Below are 17,416 nucleotides of genomic sequence, written 5' to 3'. Positions count from 1 at the left end.
GGCAGCTCATTTGTCCTTTTCACTGTTTCTTTACAAGGACATCCTCCTTGTAATAATCACAAATAACTCTGTTCTAAGCAGAAACGTCACTGATTATAGCTATGGAAACAATATTCCCTGACCTGCTGCCGCCACTTCCACGACCACGGCTGCTTTTTCCCTTCACACACAGGACTCTGAATACATCTATGAATAAATCACTTCGCACTGACCTCTGGGTAATTTCACCGCCTTTCTGTTGTTTCCTTAACTTGATCTCTTATATACAGTTGTGCTCCGGAGGGCTGCAACAGTTCTGCCAGCATATTATTCAGTTTCCCTTCTGTGTTTGCTTGTGGGAAAACTTATCTTTTCTTGTCACCTTGTTTCCTACATCAAGTTTAGAGCTGACTGACAAGTCCTCAGATGTTTGAGTGCTGGAGGTTTGGCGTTTTAGGCTTCAGCTCAGCTCTCAACAGAATTTGACCTTTTCAGATGTCTTATTTAGTGCAGAAGTAGCAAATGATCCAGCACCAGGTAATTTATACTTCCCAGCAGCATCCTGTAGCCTCGAAGGCAGCATAACAAATGTTTGGCTGCACCAGTAACACATTTCCATAAATAGCAAGCAAACTTGCATTTGTTGAGTAAGAGTTTTGCTAAGCGCACACTCAGCTGAAATTAGCATCCAGTACAGACAATGTACTTTCTGCGAGTACAAGTATCATCAGAGTAAAATGCATCACTGTCCTGTTGCCCTATTGTGTCATGAAGTTCTCTTACTGTGGTGGTCAGAATCATTGATCTGCTGCTCGGTTCTGAGGCCGTTCTGTAAATAGTTTTATAATAAATGAGACGTAATTAGAAACACAGCTACTTCTGATCAAGCCAAATCAAATTAAGGCTTAAACTGACTTCCGGTGCGTCCTGCCCAGTTCTCGGTTAAGGCCTGCCCTTTCCGAGTACGGGTGTGGATACAGATAATGTGGTTGGTTGATCAGATGCAGATGATGCTAGGTTTAAATAATAGACACGTGGTAACGGCTGACATGTAAGTTTGGTTGCAGGAAGGGAAAAAAAGGTACTGGGACATCTTTACTAACATTAAAGAAAAAATGGTCCCCAAACCACATGCTGAAACGTTTACATGCAGAAATAACTTCAGGTCAGCCCCGTGAAAGCTGCTCCCATAAAGTCCTCACACTTTTTGAAACTAAACCTATTAAAAATCCTCAAAAACATCCTTTGTTTGTTCTAGAACTCTTGAGAATATTACACCAACAGCAACATCTTCGCTGGGACTCACAGCTGTGGAAATCATCTCCGATCTCTCAGCTCATCGCGGCTCAGCAGATCAGTACAGACCGAGTGTTGCTGAAGTGTTTCTGTGTCGTCCAGCTGTGGCTCAGTCCTGTCTGTGTCCCTGCAGCCCAATTCAGAGGCCAGTAAAACCGCAGAGAAAAATGCTGCGGTGCAGTTTAATGTTGTCGAGTGGTTGGCAACAGACAGGAGGAGCTGCTCCTTCCTGTGGAGAATTCATCAGTGAGGTTTTAATGGTGATTTAAAATGATTCAGATTACTCTCGTGTTGTTCTTTCGCATTTGCTTTATTTACCACTCGTTTGTCTAAGTGAAGTTAATCTCTTCTCATTCATTTTCTTAATTATCGCTGCATGAAGTGATCATCTGTTGGTTGTTGCTGTGCAGTTGGTTAAAGATGAGTGTGCGAGGCTCAGCAGGGTCTGTTTTTCAGTTTCCACTGTGTGAACGACTCTCCGCTCCGTCGTCGTGACGCTCGGAGGCGCCGACAAGCTCTTCGCAGTCAGACAGAGCGGGTTCATTACACAGAATATCTGTAACCACATGTGAACGCTGTAAATACGCTTCATCGACACATTATTTAACTTAAAACAACAGCCACGATAATGAACTGTGGAATGAGATCATCCGAAGGTCACTGTGTTAAATACACTTTGGTGCTGAAACAGTCACGACCCGAAGCCTGCGAGCTCCGAGCTGGACGGGAGTTTTCTCTGTGGTTCTGCAGTGCTTATTTAAACTACTTGTTGGTATTGCTGTTCCGTCTGTTCAATCTGGCTTCAGCTTTTTGGCTCTGGCAAACGTCTCTGCATGCAAAAGCATTGTTCACGCTGGTCCAGTGAACGTTAAAGAGCATCCAAGTGTTGTGTTGTGCTACAGAAATAAACAAACGATTGATTTGTCCTCAGTCAGTGCTGGTGATGGTAATCCCAACACGTTCATGTTTGTCAGTAATTCTTTCTTTTCCTGGACAGTGTGTTCAGCAGAGTGAAGACCTCATCATGTTTAATGAATTAAAAAGTTCCCTGTCCGGTCATTCGGTCGTGACACACCCGGCAGCACGAGTCTGCTTCTCCACCTCATCCACATGTTTTTTAAAAAACAATACGAGCTGACAGAACTGGCTGAGGTGAGCAGAAGCTGGTTGACCGGAACCAGAAAGATTTCATGCCCTGTAAACAAATTAAACCTTATAACACGGCGCAGTTGTGTGAAAATGCAACAGAATACAACATAAGGAGTTGTACTGTTTATTCGTGGACTTGAAGTGAGTTTTCCTCTGCATGACTTACACTTAGCTTAAAGTGCCTGGTTAGGATCAGGGGTTTTGCAGTGTCTGTGATGATCCATCCATCCATCCATTTTCTATACCGCTTATCCGTCAGGGTCGCGGGGGAGCTGGAGCCTATCCCAGCTGTGTCTGTGATGATACACTTGAGAATCTGGTCTTGCTGGACTGGTGGACTGTGTGAGAGGTGTGCTGTGCAGCAGAGAGGAAAACCTTGAAGCGCTCGCAGTTAGCATGTGACAGCAGTGAGAATAACACTCACTGTCAGGTGTGTGAAAGCCGAGGTGTAAAAGTTAAATTAAAATCAGGCCAAATTTAGATTCTGTTGTCTCACACTGTAACTAACACTGACTGGGAGCCTACGAACAGCATCTAACATGTGCAAGTAACGTTCATGAACAACAGAACGTTATGAACAAGAACTGGTTCAAAAAGCAGCAGAGACCTTCTGACCTCCAAAGAGAATCAGGACTTAAATAAAACCCCCACTTCAGCCTCAGCTTTTTAAAGGAGATTTTCAGCATGAGGTTTATTTGACCTTAGATTTGTCAGCATATAAATCCAGTCAGAGTGTAGATGTGTTGATGCGATGCGTTCGAGAAGCGCAGTGTCGCTGTGTGTTTCTACAGCAAGTCGACTCTTCCTCACTTCACTGTTTCACGTGTATTATGTGTGTCAGCGGCGAAGCAAAGTGGCAAAAGCTGTTTTTGATCCATAAAACTAAACTACAGACTTCAAACGGAGGAAAGGAAAGGAGCCTGCAGTCCGGTTTTATTCTTGATGTAAACTTAATGTGCCTCATTACTTTTTGCTGCATGTCGTCTGTTCACAGTCAGATTATATTTCTTCATCCGTGTGTCTGCCAGGATCCACACAATATAAGTTTCATCAGCTGCTTGTGTTTTATGTACAGACGTCCGTGTTTACTGATACGACTGTTGGGACTTGAATGCATCCCCAGCGGACTGTGGCTGTAATTCTGCATGTGTAGAAGTGCATCCACTGCCTGTTTTGAAGTGCTCCTGTTTGTGTTTTTAAAATCCTTCAAGTCCGTTTCCTCATCACAGAATAGCTGTGATGCGTTCAGAGACATGCGATCACACTTGGCTGACAGCAGGAGCCACGCGGCCACACAAACCAGACTCTCGGACAGATGCATCATGGGTAAAATGTCTCTCAGACCGGATTTTTTTCACAGGTGTCTCTTAACACCTGTCAGTCAGTTCACCTCACATTTACACAGCGTGATGCACAGTGAGAGTCTTCACACTACAGAAGTGTGTGAACGGGAATATTTCCCCCAATTACTGAGCTCCTCTGGTGAATCATCAGCAATATTGTGTGAAATCGACTGAGGCATTTCTGCGAGAAGAAGGCCATTAGGAGAGAAAGGAGCCCATTATGATGAAAAGAGAAAGTGAGAACAGTAGGAGGAGGTGGTGGAGGTGGAGTAGTGCTGCAGTCTGTGTGTGCTGCCTCCTCCATCATTGATTCTCCCACAAACACACACACACGCACGGATGATAAAACATTTATTTGAATGGTACTTGTTTAAGAAAGGAAGAAATCTTCTGAAGACTTAATCAAAGCAACAAAATGTCAGCGTGTCACTCCTTCACCATCCTCACAAACACTCCTGAGTGTGTGTGCTCGAGCAGATGACGAGCGTGCAGATTAAACGGCGCTGCGTGCAGCTCGTCTCGTCGTGCACGTGAACACACTTTGAGCCTCCCACGGTTTTCACATGTGACACTTCTGCAGTCACGGCTGTAAGCTACTTTCCATATCTGCGAGGGTCCACGTGACACAAATTTCATCATCTGCCCAACGCGTGGAGGATCCGTGTGGACATCTGCACAGACCAGGGACAGACCAGGGACAGACCAGGGACAGACCTGGAACAGACCTGGAACAGACCAGGGACAGACCAACAGAAATCTAGAATATCCAGTGATTAGTTTAGTCAAGTACTGGCCTGAGTCATGGGCAAGAGAGGAGGCTGCAGCAGAGGCAAAGTAGCACACATTAAAATTAATTTATTTAACCACAAAAAAAATGTACCCGATAATCTGAGAAGTGCTGAGCTCAGCCGAGGCCTGACACCTGACAGCTCAGCAGACAGGAGATGTCCAGCTTGCTGTTGTCATTCCCGTGACGTCAAACTGCTGTCCCTGTGTCGAACCGCACGCTGAAGACATGTCGTCCCCCGTGTGGACGTTTTGCTTCTGAGGAATTTTCAGTTTGCAACACAAGCTTCATGGAAGAGGGAAGTACACACACACAGTTTTTAGTTTTGCAAATGGAAAATAAAAAAATCCAGTTTAACCTCATCAGCTCTCAGTCTGGTGCTGCCATGTTGACGTGTTGAGGTTCACGTCTCGACCTCATGCACCTTCTGCACTTCACTCGGACTGGTTTCTGAAGCGAACCCCTGATGAGCTCACACTTTCTCATGATTTCCTTTTCTCTCCTTCATCTCCATTCTTTTGTTCTTTTGTTTTCTTTAATGGCCACGTCCTGAAATATTGAGGGGAAAGCTTGAGCCGCTGATTGTCTTTGTGATCTTCTCAGTTTGTGTGCAGCTCCGGCAGCTTCCGCTCATTATCTCATTTTTAGCACTCATGCTCCAACGACTGCACGTTTCCATGTCATTGAATGTTTTTTTGGGGGGGGGGTCGTCTAATGCAGCGCGCTCTTTACTCCCACACTGTTTCCTGTTTAGTGAACACAGCTCTGAGAGAAATGAGACTTCATGTTGGCCTGCGGGCTCAAATCTCCTCCAAAAACCGCCGACCGCAACAGAAATGCTGCTTCTCCTGGCGCTAGAGGAGTCAACGGAGCATCACTCAGACAGGCGAGGGCTCGCATTCACGTTCACGCCGGCGCTTCATTACACAGCTCTCGTCTGTGTGGAGCTTCTCCTCATGCCTCATGTACAGATCATTTATTTAGATAATACAGCTTCAGATTTATCTCTGTGTGAATGTGAGTGGGTGTAATGTGTTATCTGAGGAGCAGAGCAAACAGCTTTTGTACTTTCCACCGTTGTCCTTCGCCAGATCGTCTGACAGGCCCGCATCTTTATCAGTCTTTTCATCGGAAAAAGGGTTGTTAGACGGACCGAGTCTGCTCGCCAGTTTGCCCGATGTGTTTTCCTGCTGAAGGGTTCTTGAAGCTGTGAGGGATGGGATCTTTGTGGCGGACATCTGACTCCGCCGGGCCTCGCTGACCGTCTCGGCCTCTTTGTTCTATTATTCATGAGGAGAGAGGAGGAATCTGAGAGGCACAACAAAGATCCTCTCCGAACTCTTGGAATACAGTAAATAAACTAGCGGCTTATTAATGTGAAGTATGGATGAACAAATAGATCACTTTATTTGATCAGGAAGTCTCACTGATGACCAGGAGAGCCTCGACAGCAACGCCACAGGGCCGTTCATCGGCACAAAGCCGTGATCACACACACATGCACGTTAGAGCTGTCAGAAATATTTAGAACATTTAGTTCAGGTGCAAGTACCAGTGTGGAAAATGAAGCCGTATACAAGTACTGGACAGGGTCAGCAGCAAAGCGGGTTTCAGCCACCTAAAAGTCAGGCTATATTTAACATACTTTCACCTTGTAACCTTGATGCCAGACAGCCCTTTTCAGCAGGAAACTGAAGGCGTATCGCTTGCACCAAAGCCACGACACTTCGACTGAAGCAGTAATCTTACCCTGCAGTACACGGGGGTTTCTGGCCTGCCTTTTTTTTTTTATTTTTTTGTTTGTTTGATTTTTTTTAGGTCTGAAACGATTCTTCACGTTGCCCAAGTACTAAAAATCATAGATTGACTCTAGATTAAACAAAATGTCTTTGCATTCAGGCTTCATTTGATCAGCATAACTATATACAACAACCAAAACTCTGTACACTGAGTCTGTTGTGAACGAGCCACCACAGCACAGCGTCAGTGCTGACAGCATCTCTCAGTGAGTGGACTGTGGCTGTGTGCAATGACTGGGCCATGATATCAAAAGTTATGGTGGCCCTCACTTAGCTAAGAATATAAAATGCTGCAGTCAGTTTGTTAAAGTCCACGTCAGAGTGTCTCTCACACACACACACACACACTCTTGTTCCCCTCACAGTGATGCAGAAAATAAAGCAACATATCGGGTGCTTAAATTAACAATCGGAGCCTAAAAAGCAGCAGTGCAGTACGGCAGTTTTGTTCTGTTTAGCTTGACTGCAGTGAGTAAAGTCAGCAGGTGTAGGGAAACCCAACACAACAGTAAATTAATGGTATGTGTCTAATGACTCTGCTCACTGCAATCAACACACAGTAAGTTGTCCATCCTGAGGCGTGTCTTGTTCTCTCTTGGGTATAATTACTATTGCTTTCTAATGAAGTATTAATGGAGGCCGATATGACGGCTTCAGTCCTCTCTCGGAAAGGGCTTTCTGATGCCACGCTGCAGCCACGAAAACGTTCAGAGTTACACTTGAACTGATATTGACTCTTTAAGGTCTGCTTCTCCCAGCTGGAGACGTGCCAGCCACCTTCCACTGTAGGAGATACGCCGACTGGATGAGCGCCTCGTGCAATCCCGTTTTCAAAAACCCTGAACTGCCAGAGTGCTTCTCAGTGACCTCGGACAAATCTGACATTTCTGCCAACATGCAGCTGTTGGTATATCAGTGATAAAATAAGGCAAGTCAACGCATCTGCTGGACCCTTGATTTAAACGTGGCTGACTGATTACTCAGTGGTGAAAACAGTCAGCACGCCTCATCCTTGATTGTTTTATTTAAGGCTCAGAGTGCAGTCGAAGCATTCAAACTGAAGTGAGGTGTGCTTCAGCCGTCACATACTCTGTTCCCCATCGAGCTGATTTTCCAGCACAAAGAGTCCCTCTGTCGAGTTAGTCTGTGTCTGTCAGGCTTTTAAAGCCCATTTCCTGCTGCTCCATAAAGAAGCCAGTATGAAATGAACAGTTTCTTCTTCGTCGCAGTGAGGGCACGAGTTTTTTGGCTGCTTTATTGAGCCTCGGCTTGACGAGAAGCCGTGGAAGCCCAAAGCAATCTTTTGAATTTTAAGGAATCCCTTTTTACCGAGCAGCCGAGCAGCACTAATACCATGAGACAGCGGCGGTGGCGTCTTGGCTGTCTGGCAGTGGGCGGACGGTGGAGTGTTTAGTTTTCATACAGATCAAGTACTTAAAGAAGCCCCCACAGGCTGCTCCACTCTGTTCTCTCAGCCCCTTTTTAAAGAAAATGGTTTGTTTGCAGGGGAAGCTGCAGGAAGCCATTTTCTGTCAGACAGGCTGGTTGCTCTTAGAGCCGTGGACCCCGGTGTCCTACGGTCCCTGAACGCCCCCTGTGCACATGTTGATGGTGATAATACCCCAGTTATACTAAACGTGGTCCCCGCTGAATGACCTGATTGATCAAAGAGCTCTGGAGGCCAGTCACGCAGCTGGTTTTCCTGCATTTGGTTGTTATGCCAACTGTTTTCGTAATGATGAGGCCGTGAGGTCATTTTCTCTCTTCTCTTGGGTCTTAATTTCCCTTAAAAAGGAGGTTCTAATGAAGGACATGTGGAAATACACTCTGTTACACTCAGACACCTGCGGTCACCAAGGGCCCGCGTGATATGAAAGTTTTGATGTGAAAGATATGTTCAGAGATTTAAAAACAGTTGACACCTGACGATGCATTCAGTGACACAGAGATTTTGTGAGCTTTGGAAAAACTGTCCCCAGAACTGAACCGTTTACGTAATGTGCGGTTAACGGGTTAAAATACTAAAAGGGTCCTTTTAATTTGAAACATTATTCACCTGCTCTTGTTAGAGCAAACTCATATTGCCTTGTAAATCCAGTGAAGCTGACCAAAACTGTAAATTTTAAAAACTTTTTAAGACAGACGTTTTTGAATGTTGTGTCGATACAATATGTGAGCCGTGCCTGAGGACCAACTCCAGCTGGCAGCAGAATTAACCTGTTAACCGTGTTTTTGATGACGCGGACACCTGAAGGTCTCTTATATCCAGTCCACTTGACAGAGGATCCAGGAGAGGTTGTGTTGAAATCCTCCTTGAAGCCGCTCACATTATTAAAAACAGACCAGTGAATATGAAAACGACCGCGGTGCCAGCTTTCATCAAGAAGCCCGTCTGGGAAAGCCTCTGAACTTATAGACGTCCTGTGGCCTCGGTCGTCTGATGAGTCATGATCCTGGTCTAAACTTAGTGCTGCTTCTTTCAGCTGAATGTCTGCTCCTTATCGTCACACCTGGCCTCTCAGGGCCGCTACACAGGCTCTGATATGTGGATCCAGACAGGAAGCCTGTCCGGGCCGGAGCGACGTGGTGCCTCCTCGTGTCTCCCAGTATTAGTCCCCTTCTCCGTCCTCTGTGGACCTGTTTCTAAACACAAACTGTGGTGCATTTCAGCTAAACTCTCGTGGAGCTCAGAGAAAACACAGCCAGGCTTCAGAGTACTTCTGGTTTGTTTTCTTCTGTCTCATTCTGCACAGAGTCTGGGGTTCGGCAAACAACAATAGTGTCTGTTTGTTTTCAGCATTTGCTTCCTGCCATGGAGGGATTTACATGATCTTAATCATGATTCATGCTCAAATAGCATGTTTTCTTCTGCTGCTGGAGGAGGAAAACACAGCCAGGAAAAAGGAGGATGGCTTTGTGTTGTTAAATTTAACTTCATGGAAACATTTTGACAAACATTTTTAATTAACTGAGAATAACAGATAACCCACACGAGGGCCGAGAAGGGATGCAGCGACTGAGGCCAAATGTACCAAAACACTTGATTTAGAGCTGTGCTTGCTAAGTCGTACCTGCAGCTAACCTGTTCTCATGCAGAGAGTGAACACAATCTGTGCAAACTGGAGGTGTCGTGATTCAATTAAAAAAACAAAAACATATGGATACTCCCACCATTTGTTTTTCTCTCCGCCTTCGCCTGCTGTGTCTGCGTGTCGAGTAAACGTCTGAAGAGAAAACTTAACATCCGAAGTCAACCTGAAGCTCGGGTTTGGAGGCTCTTGACTCATCGAGTGCAAACACAACCAGCAGTCAGTTTGCACAAAATGCCGGTGCTGTTCCTTTCCTCTTGAGGGCGCTCTCATAAAAACATGCCAGTCTGAAAGTCAAAGTGTTAACTGGACTGAATTTCTTACGGCCATCTTGACCTGAGTGTCGGCGAGCTTGTTGGGCGATGGTGATGGTCAGGGATCCTTCCATCAGTCAAACCTTGACGTGATTTTGAATGATTGTGCTTCGTCAGAATAATCTGGAAGTCTCTGATCTTCCCTCTTATGAAGTCTTGTCATTGTGTTGGCGTTCTCAGATTGTGACGCAGGGGAAGTAAAACCAAGAGTTTTTGATTTCTTTGAGCTCCCGTAAACAGCAGAGCTTCTCCTGTTTGTCAGTTTCTGAGTAACCTGTGGTAATGCGGAGTAACTCGAGATGAAAGGATAATTCCAGATGTTAAAATGCTTCCATGTGAGCGGGGAGCAGCTCTCCAGTCCTCCCAGTTCATCTCTCGGCTCTTCACGTGGATCTTCAGAGGAGGAGAGGCCTCAGGAGATCAGCTGCTAATCCACCCTGACACTGACTCAAACTTCACTCAGTATACGGTGAAAATGGGTTTAAAGGAAGCCACAGCTTATAGAGGATTCACTTTCCGAGTCTTCTGCTTTCCAGCTATAATGCAATTAAAGGTCGTGTGTGTGTGTGTGTGTGTGTGTGTGTGTGTATCTGGGTCTTTTTATTGACTGAACCCAGTCGTGTAAAAACACTGTAAAGTCTTCAGAGAAATGTGTGACTCCCTCTGACACCTGATCGCCGAAGCGTCTGTTGATGATGAGAGTGAGGAAAGATTTCTGTCGACCGCAGGCTCGTCGTTACGGAGAGATGAGGAGGGAAAAACAGAACGACAAACCCCTCCAAACCAAGTGCTTTGAGCCGGCACCTCACCGACTGAAAGTTTGGTGCAACGTCGCCCTCTGCTGATTGATCAAAGCCGATGAGGTCAGACAAATAGAAACGTCCTCACAGAGTGACGGAGCGTTCAGGCGAATCCTCGTGAACTGTGTCGGGTTGTTGTCACGGTGAGTTTATTTAACTGTGTGGCCGTTAACACACACGCAGGAACAGAATATTAGAGTTTCCCTAACCCCTAACCAGGCGGATGTTTTCCTCATCAGTTGGTGGAAACCAAATCAAAGCTAAGAGCAAAGTGTACAGAGATTTCCAGTCCCAGTCTGACAAAGAAGAACGACGACTTGATGTTTTCACACCACGTTTTTAGTTTTTAAGAAGTCAGCTCTTCCTGTCCTGCTGCTTGTCACTTTACTAATAAAATGTTTCACAAGTTCTAATGATTTCTTACCTTTGATGAATTTTTTTGTGTTTTTTATTTGTCCCATCAGCCTGGAGACTTCCTGAGGATCTACAACCTCCGAGCGATCTCTGGATCCAGTAAGGTGCCCGGCCTCACCAGCAGCCAGTCGGAGGAGGTGGATCACCTGGCTTTCCACCTGCACGGAGGGACGGCGTACGGCAGGGGGATCCGGGTTCTTCCAACGAACAGCCCGGATGTGCAGGAGCTGAAGAGGTACGGCAGGGGACGAGGGACAATATACCTGTGAGAAGTCAGGCTAAAGGTGAAGTCATTGTTGAAAACCTGCTGGACCAGAAAAGAACCAAGACAGTGAAGAGCAGATGATGCCTTTCATTCACTTTAAAGAGAGGAAAGATTTAGAGCTGTGAAGATCAGTCCTGCTCCTTGCATCCTGTGGTGGTTTGAAATGGAATTATCTTAACAAAAAGATACTGAAATATTAGATTAATTTCACTGGATGTTTTTGGTGTTTTTGTATTTATAGACACAGCATGCGCTGTTTTCTTCTTGTTTATGCCTCTGTAGAGTCATGGAGGCCTTCGCAGAGGACGACGAGCTGAATGACTCAGCATTATTGGAGATCTGGAGCACTCAGTCAGAGTCGTCACCAGGTAGGACTGGATGTTCAATGGTCTCTAATATATCAGTTTTGTGCACTGGGCCATCAAAACATATCAAGAAAATAGTATTAATTCTGGTGATCCACAGACCATCATCAGGTCCAAATCTGAATTTGTCCTAATACTGCGGTTTATGACCAAATACACTATATAGACATAAGTATCCAGACACCACAGTTTATGGGGCTGTTCCTCAGGGTTTGGACTCGGCCCCTGACTTCCAGTGAAGGGAAATCTTAATGCTTCAGCACACCAAGACATTTTGGACAATGCTATGCTTCCAACTTTGTGGCAACAGTTTGTTGAAGGCCCTTTTCTATTCCAGCATGACTGTGCCCCAGTGCACAAAGCAAAGCTCCATAAAGACATGGTTGGATGAGTTTGGTGTGGAAGAACTTGACTGGCCCACACAGAGTCCTGACCTCAACCCCATCCAACACCTTTGGGATGAACTGGAACGGAGATTGTGAGCCAGGCCTTTTGGTCCAACATCAGTGTGTGACCTCACAAATGCTCTACTGCATGAATGGGCACAAATTCCCACAGAAACACTCCAACATGTTGTGGAAAGCCTTCACAGAAGAGTGGAAGCTGTTAGAGCTGCAAAGCTGTCTGTGTGTTTACAATGAGACACCATTAAAGTCTCTGTTGGTGTGATGGGCAGGTGTCCCAATACTTTTGTATGTGCTGTTAGCATTTAGCTCTGCTGTGTCTGAGTCTCACAGAGCTGCTCTTACTCATTAGCAGCATGTGATCAGAGCAGCTTCAGTCCTCCGTTTGTCTGTACACATCTGGCGTTCAGGAAAACTCAAAGCCAGAAGCAGCAGTGATGGTCATTAAACAAAAGGAAGTAAAGCTGAGGTGAGAACGGGTTGCGTTTATGTGTGAAGGGCACAAGTGAAATAGTGAGATGTTACTCTGTTGGTGTTGAGGGTCGGTCCGATTTAAAATAGAAGTGGATCCCTTCAGTCAGACACACATGATGACTGACAAAACAGACCGTTAGCCCTGGTTTCAGTAAGCCGCCTTTATGTCTGCTTACACATGACTGCGACTGACAATACTTTAGCTGTGAGACTAAAATACAAAGAACGATGAGAGTGATGGACGCCTGTCTGTCGTTGATTAAATGAAAAACAAGTTTGCCAGCAGCAGATATGTGAACCTCCTGACTGCTCACATGGACCACTTTCTTCTCTGAGGAAAGGACGGATGGATGGATGGACGGATGGAGTGGAGCTGCAGGGATCTGCTTCCATTAGCAGAGCCTTCTAAAAGCCCTCGCTTCACTGAGGACATAATGAAAAGTCCAAACTTTGACTGTGACCTGACAGACAAAACTGTCTCCTTTGTGTTCAGACCTGCAGGCCTGATGACGCTTGTGTAACTCCTGAGTGGATAAAATATTTGGGATGCAGGAAGAGAGTTCTTTTTTAAAATACTTAACCTTTTTCATCGACATACCCAAGGAAAGAGAAAAGAGAGAAATTATATTGAATTCAGGATATTAAGCCGTTATGAGTCTCGGTTTCAACAATTTGCGGCGGGATCAATAAAGTTCTTATCTTATCTCAGGTCTCTTACATTCAGCCTAATTCCTTATTTACTAAAAAAAAAGCTGTTTGTCTTGTCAGTTTATTGCTTGTATGTTGTTTGAGTATCTTCACTTGAATAAAAATATTTATAGAATGAATGTGTTTTTGTTTAGAAACTAAATTCAGTATTGCACTATTTTATCAGCTTTTAATGTCTGGATTGTTCTCTGCTGCTGCGTCGCAGGAAGGCGTCCACAGATTCTGATGTTTAAACACTACTGTCTGAGGACGCCTGAACTGAGGCAGCTTTAAACCCTCTAACAAAAAGGGTTTTGGCTCAGCAGAGTCCAGAGTCCAGTCTGTTTCCAGCCCTGAGATACTTATTGATTTGTGTCCTCTTGTATCCAGTTCAGTCACTGATGTTTTCTGTTTCTGCTATAGATGCTGAAGCAGCGGAGTGCAGCACAGGTACCAAACACAACACACACGCACACACACACGCACACACACACACACACAATGGCAGCCTACCAGGACCAGTGGTTTGTTTAAATGTGCTGAAGTTATTGTTTTTAAAATCACTGCCAGCTCTTTTAGCTCTTTTAGCATTTGGAGGAAAATGGGTCAAAGTCAGTGGGTTTTCCAACTTCTTTCACACCTTAATGTTCGCTTTGGTTCACTTCAGGTTTTCTGCCCAAGTGGACACGTGGAAAAAAGGCAGCATAGTGTTTTCTAAAACTCGCCTACGTAGCTCGAAGCTACCAGGCTAGCTAAAGCTAACAAGCTAGGTTACTGCTGTGTTCACACCATGGACTGTACGATAAATAGGTACACAGAGAAAGTGAAGCAAGATTGTATCGTTCATGTTTATTTGCCTTACTTGCTTGAGTTTGACACTGGATGGTGGAAAGTAACTAAGTACACTTAAGTAGGATTTTTCAGTATTTCCATTTTATTGTGTACTTCCTGCTCTATGACATTTAGTCAGGGTTTACATTTAATTTCTTTTAACGTTGAAAAGTAGTAGCATACAAAACATCTAAAGGTGCCTCGATATTGACAGACTATAACATGAAAAGCTTATATGTGTACTTTATACTGTGATTTAAAAATACATTTATTTAAGTTAAAGATGTGAGTACACCAACACTGACTGCAGGTTTGTCCTCTTCAGTCAACCACAATATCTTACTGTACTTTAGCTACAAGTTAGTGAGCGACAGCAGGCCCTGGTGGTGTTTGTGTTCAGTTCAGCCTCTGACTAAACTCAGCACTCATCAGAGACTCTGGTTCCTCCAGCATCTTTTCTTTATTATCTTCTCTGGAGTAAAGTATGTTTCCCCTCCGTTCAGCAGTCAAATAAGATAATTGTATTAACGTCACATTGCAGTGGATCTCTGCTGCAGAGGCTGAGGAGTGAAGATGCTTTTTAAATCCTGAAAGTTTAGAAAACCTAAACTCTGTGCTCCTGGAAAGGTTGATGAGTCAGTCTGCCTTGCATCTGTGAAACTGTAACTGTTTATTTGGTCGTACGTTCACTGTGCGCATCAGAGAGAAGCTGCAGCCACAGCATACCGCCGGTGACGCTGTCCGAGCTGAAGCGGTCCGATCCGGGCGGAGTTCACCACGTCAGAGTCCAGCTGAGATCCTACGAGCCCCGCAGACTCCACCAGGCTCTGAAGCTCTACTGCAGCAAGTGTTCTTCTATGTAGGCTCACATTCAGTGTTAAAGCATTAATTCAGCTCTTACCTTTGGTGAAGTTATCTTAAAGAGTGGGAAGGTTAAACACCTCTATATGATCTCAGGCAGGACATCCCCGATGATGAACTGGTGGCAGGTCTTTTCTCTGAGGCGTCCAGAGATTCTGGACCCTGCAGTCCCCCGCCGTGGGCGCTAACCGGGCAGGTCGACGTCCCCGGAGAGTCCCCGGGATCGTCAACGCGAGCTCTCAGTGTTCACCTGTCCACACAGCTCATGTCTGAGGGCAAAACCAAGGAGCTCATCTTCCTCACAGGTAACGAGTGTTAGCAGAGTGAAAGCCAGTTTCATCTTGAAGTCAGACGCCTGCTGACAAAACTTTCGCCGTCTTGCAGGTTCGACTCTGGAGGAAACATGTCGACTGACGTCTGGTTACCAGAACATCGTCCCTGTGAGGTCATCAGGAGGTCACATGACTCTGCTCGACCTGTCTGCACCTTTCCTGTTCAGAGGCAGGAGGAGATACTACGGGTCAGTGAGGCACAGTTTCCTGCTTCCTGTTGCTGTTGGTGGTGCAGTTCAACTCTGTGTGAGAAAAAGACTGATGAATATGGTGTTAGCAGGATATTAAATAATAAAAGTGATGTGTGCACTGTGAGAATGTACTGAAAAGACTACACAGAACTTTGCCGCCATGTGTGACCACTGAGAACGTGGCTCCAAAGCCGTGAGCGTGAATGTGCTGCTCAGCCACCGGAGATCCTGCTCGTCCTAAAGCTGCTGATTGGGTTGAGGTCGGAGTGCACACCAGTCGACTTCCTCCACACCAAAGTGGGAAGAGCTTTTCTTTATGGGGCTGACTTTGTGTGCACTGGGACAAACGGGACCATTATTTTAAGTCCTCGTCCACTGAAGTCCGCGTTCCTGGCGGGTGGTGTTCTCCTGGGCTCCATCCATGCAGGAGGTGTCGTCTGATGATTTCCTGTGTGTGCGTGTGTCTCAGGTGCAGGCGGTGCTCCGACGCTGCAGTGAGGGAACCCTGTGCTGAAGGAGTCGAGCTGATTGATGAGAAGGTCGTCGCAGAAGGTGAGAGAGAGTTTGGTTGGATGGTCAGAGGAAGCTGTGGAGGCTGACCGTTAAAACCCTGTTTTCAGATTGTTCTGATAGCTGATAGCTGCTCTCAGCTGCAGCCACAGCAACAACAACAGTTTTTACTTGAATTAAAGAAAAGTGTTTCTCAGCTCTGTTCTCCCACAGCTCTAACACGTCTGGTCTTCTGGTCTGCAGCTCTCGGCGTTCAGCTGCTGCAGTTCGTCCTGCTCATGAAGCTCGAGCTGCAGGACGCCGCCGACACGCTCGACGTCTTCTTGTGGAGGGACGCCGTGAGTTTCAATATGTGTGAACTTTACACAGGAAGCAGCACAAAGCGTGTGTGTCTGGAGCTGCATGTCTTCTGTAGTCTGTCACAACTGGACAGAATCACATGATGAGACATCAGATGAAAGGAAAACACACAACGTGATGAAACCACCTGAAACGGTTTTTAGAAGATGTTTCAAAGTGAAACCTAACAAGTGACGATGATGGTTTGTGTCTTTCATCAGGAACTGTTCTTCAAGGTGTCGGCAGAAGACGTAGCAGCCAATCAGGAGGCTCAGAACAGCATCCACCAGACGATGGACTCGCTCTGTCCACCAGGGGGCAGCACTGGTACATCTGTCGTGTAGTTAGAACTCTCACTGATAGTGACGTGGTGAAGAATGATGACTCAGATCATCCTGTCTGTGAGCTGCGTAATACAGAGAAACAAGATGAACGTGAACGTGCTCTGCCTGTGTGTCTGTAGCTGCTGACTGTATTTAAAGATGGACGACATGAGAGCTCCCCAAAAGTGAAGCCTAAACATCTGGACTCCCCCTGGTGGCTGGCTGCAGTACAGCTCATAAGCACCGCCCCCTCCACGTTGCTCCTGATTGGCTCAGACGGGTGTATGGGCGGGAGCTCGACCTGATCAGTACTGTGCACACTGTGGCTCCACATGACATCACCAGATAGCAGCGTTCATATCCGGGATATTTTGGCTTCACTTTTGTACAGCGAGCACGTCAGCCATCTTTGTATATGCAGATGATGTAGAAGACACTCAGGTGCAGCAGAGTGAGTGAGTGAGTTCAGGTGTGTGTGAAGATGGTCTCAGGCGTGCGTGTCTGTGTGTGTGTGTCCTCAGGTGAGCGTCCGTGGCTCGATTTGTGTCTGAGGGCGTACCGAGCAGAGGACGACGGGGGGCAGAACCAGATGTGCTATCAGATATGCCACACCACCGTCACCAAACCGCCTGCCACACTGTCCGACCCCGCCCCCGCCTGAACCGCCCACGGGTCAAAGGTCATTACTGGTACACCTGCAGGAGGAAACCTGTCTGCACCTGCTTTTGTTTAGTATTTTCATATCTTTTATGTTTTTATTGGTATTTATTGTGCAAAACAAAATAAATGTATGTGAAATGACTGATGCGTGAGTGTGTCTTTAACGCTTCTTGTGTGCCGCTCACAGAGCCTTTTATCACCCTT

At 45.9% G+C, this 17,416-nt stretch overlaps 1 protein-coding gene across 2 annotated transcripts in view; it reads left to right on the top strand.

Annotated features, from left to right (window-relative positions):
- Nucleotides 1-17,353, top strand: part of pot1 (protection of telomeres 1 homolog) — a 41,272-nt gene extending 23,919 nt beyond the window's left edge. For both annotated transcript variants that reach the window (XM_046394045.1, XM_046394044.1), the window contains 10 exons: nt 11,021-11,205; nt 11,518-11,603; nt 13,589-13,615; nt 14,699-14,855; nt 14,954-15,162; nt 15,242-15,377; nt 15,850-15,932; nt 16,134-16,228; nt 16,451-16,556; nt 17,074-17,353. In XM_046394045.1, the coding sequence (XP_046250001.1) occupies nt 11,021-11,205; nt 11,518-11,603; nt 13,589-13,615; nt 14,699-14,855; nt 14,954-15,162; nt 15,242-15,377; nt 15,850-15,932; nt 16,134-16,228; nt 16,451-16,556; nt 17,074-17,213 (1,224 nt within the window). In that variant the 3' untranslated portion in view covers nt 17,214-17,353. The remainder of the gene's footprint in view (nt 1-11,020; nt 11,206-11,517; nt 11,604-13,588; nt 13,616-14,698; nt 14,856-14,953; nt 15,163-15,241; nt 15,378-15,849; nt 15,933-16,133; nt 16,229-16,450; nt 16,557-17,073) is intronic.
- Nucleotides 17,354-17,416: the final 63 nt, after the last annotated feature.

This window comes from Scatophagus argus, chromosome 7 (genome assembly GCF_020382885.2).
Source record: "Scatophagus argus isolate fScaArg1 chromosome 7, fScaArg1.pri, whole genome shotgun sequence".
NCBI lineage: Eukaryota > Metazoa > Chordata > Actinopteri > Scatophagidae > Scatophagus > Scatophagus argus.
Note: the sequence above shows the minus strand (reverse complement) of the source record. Positions and strands in the feature narration are given on the sequence as shown.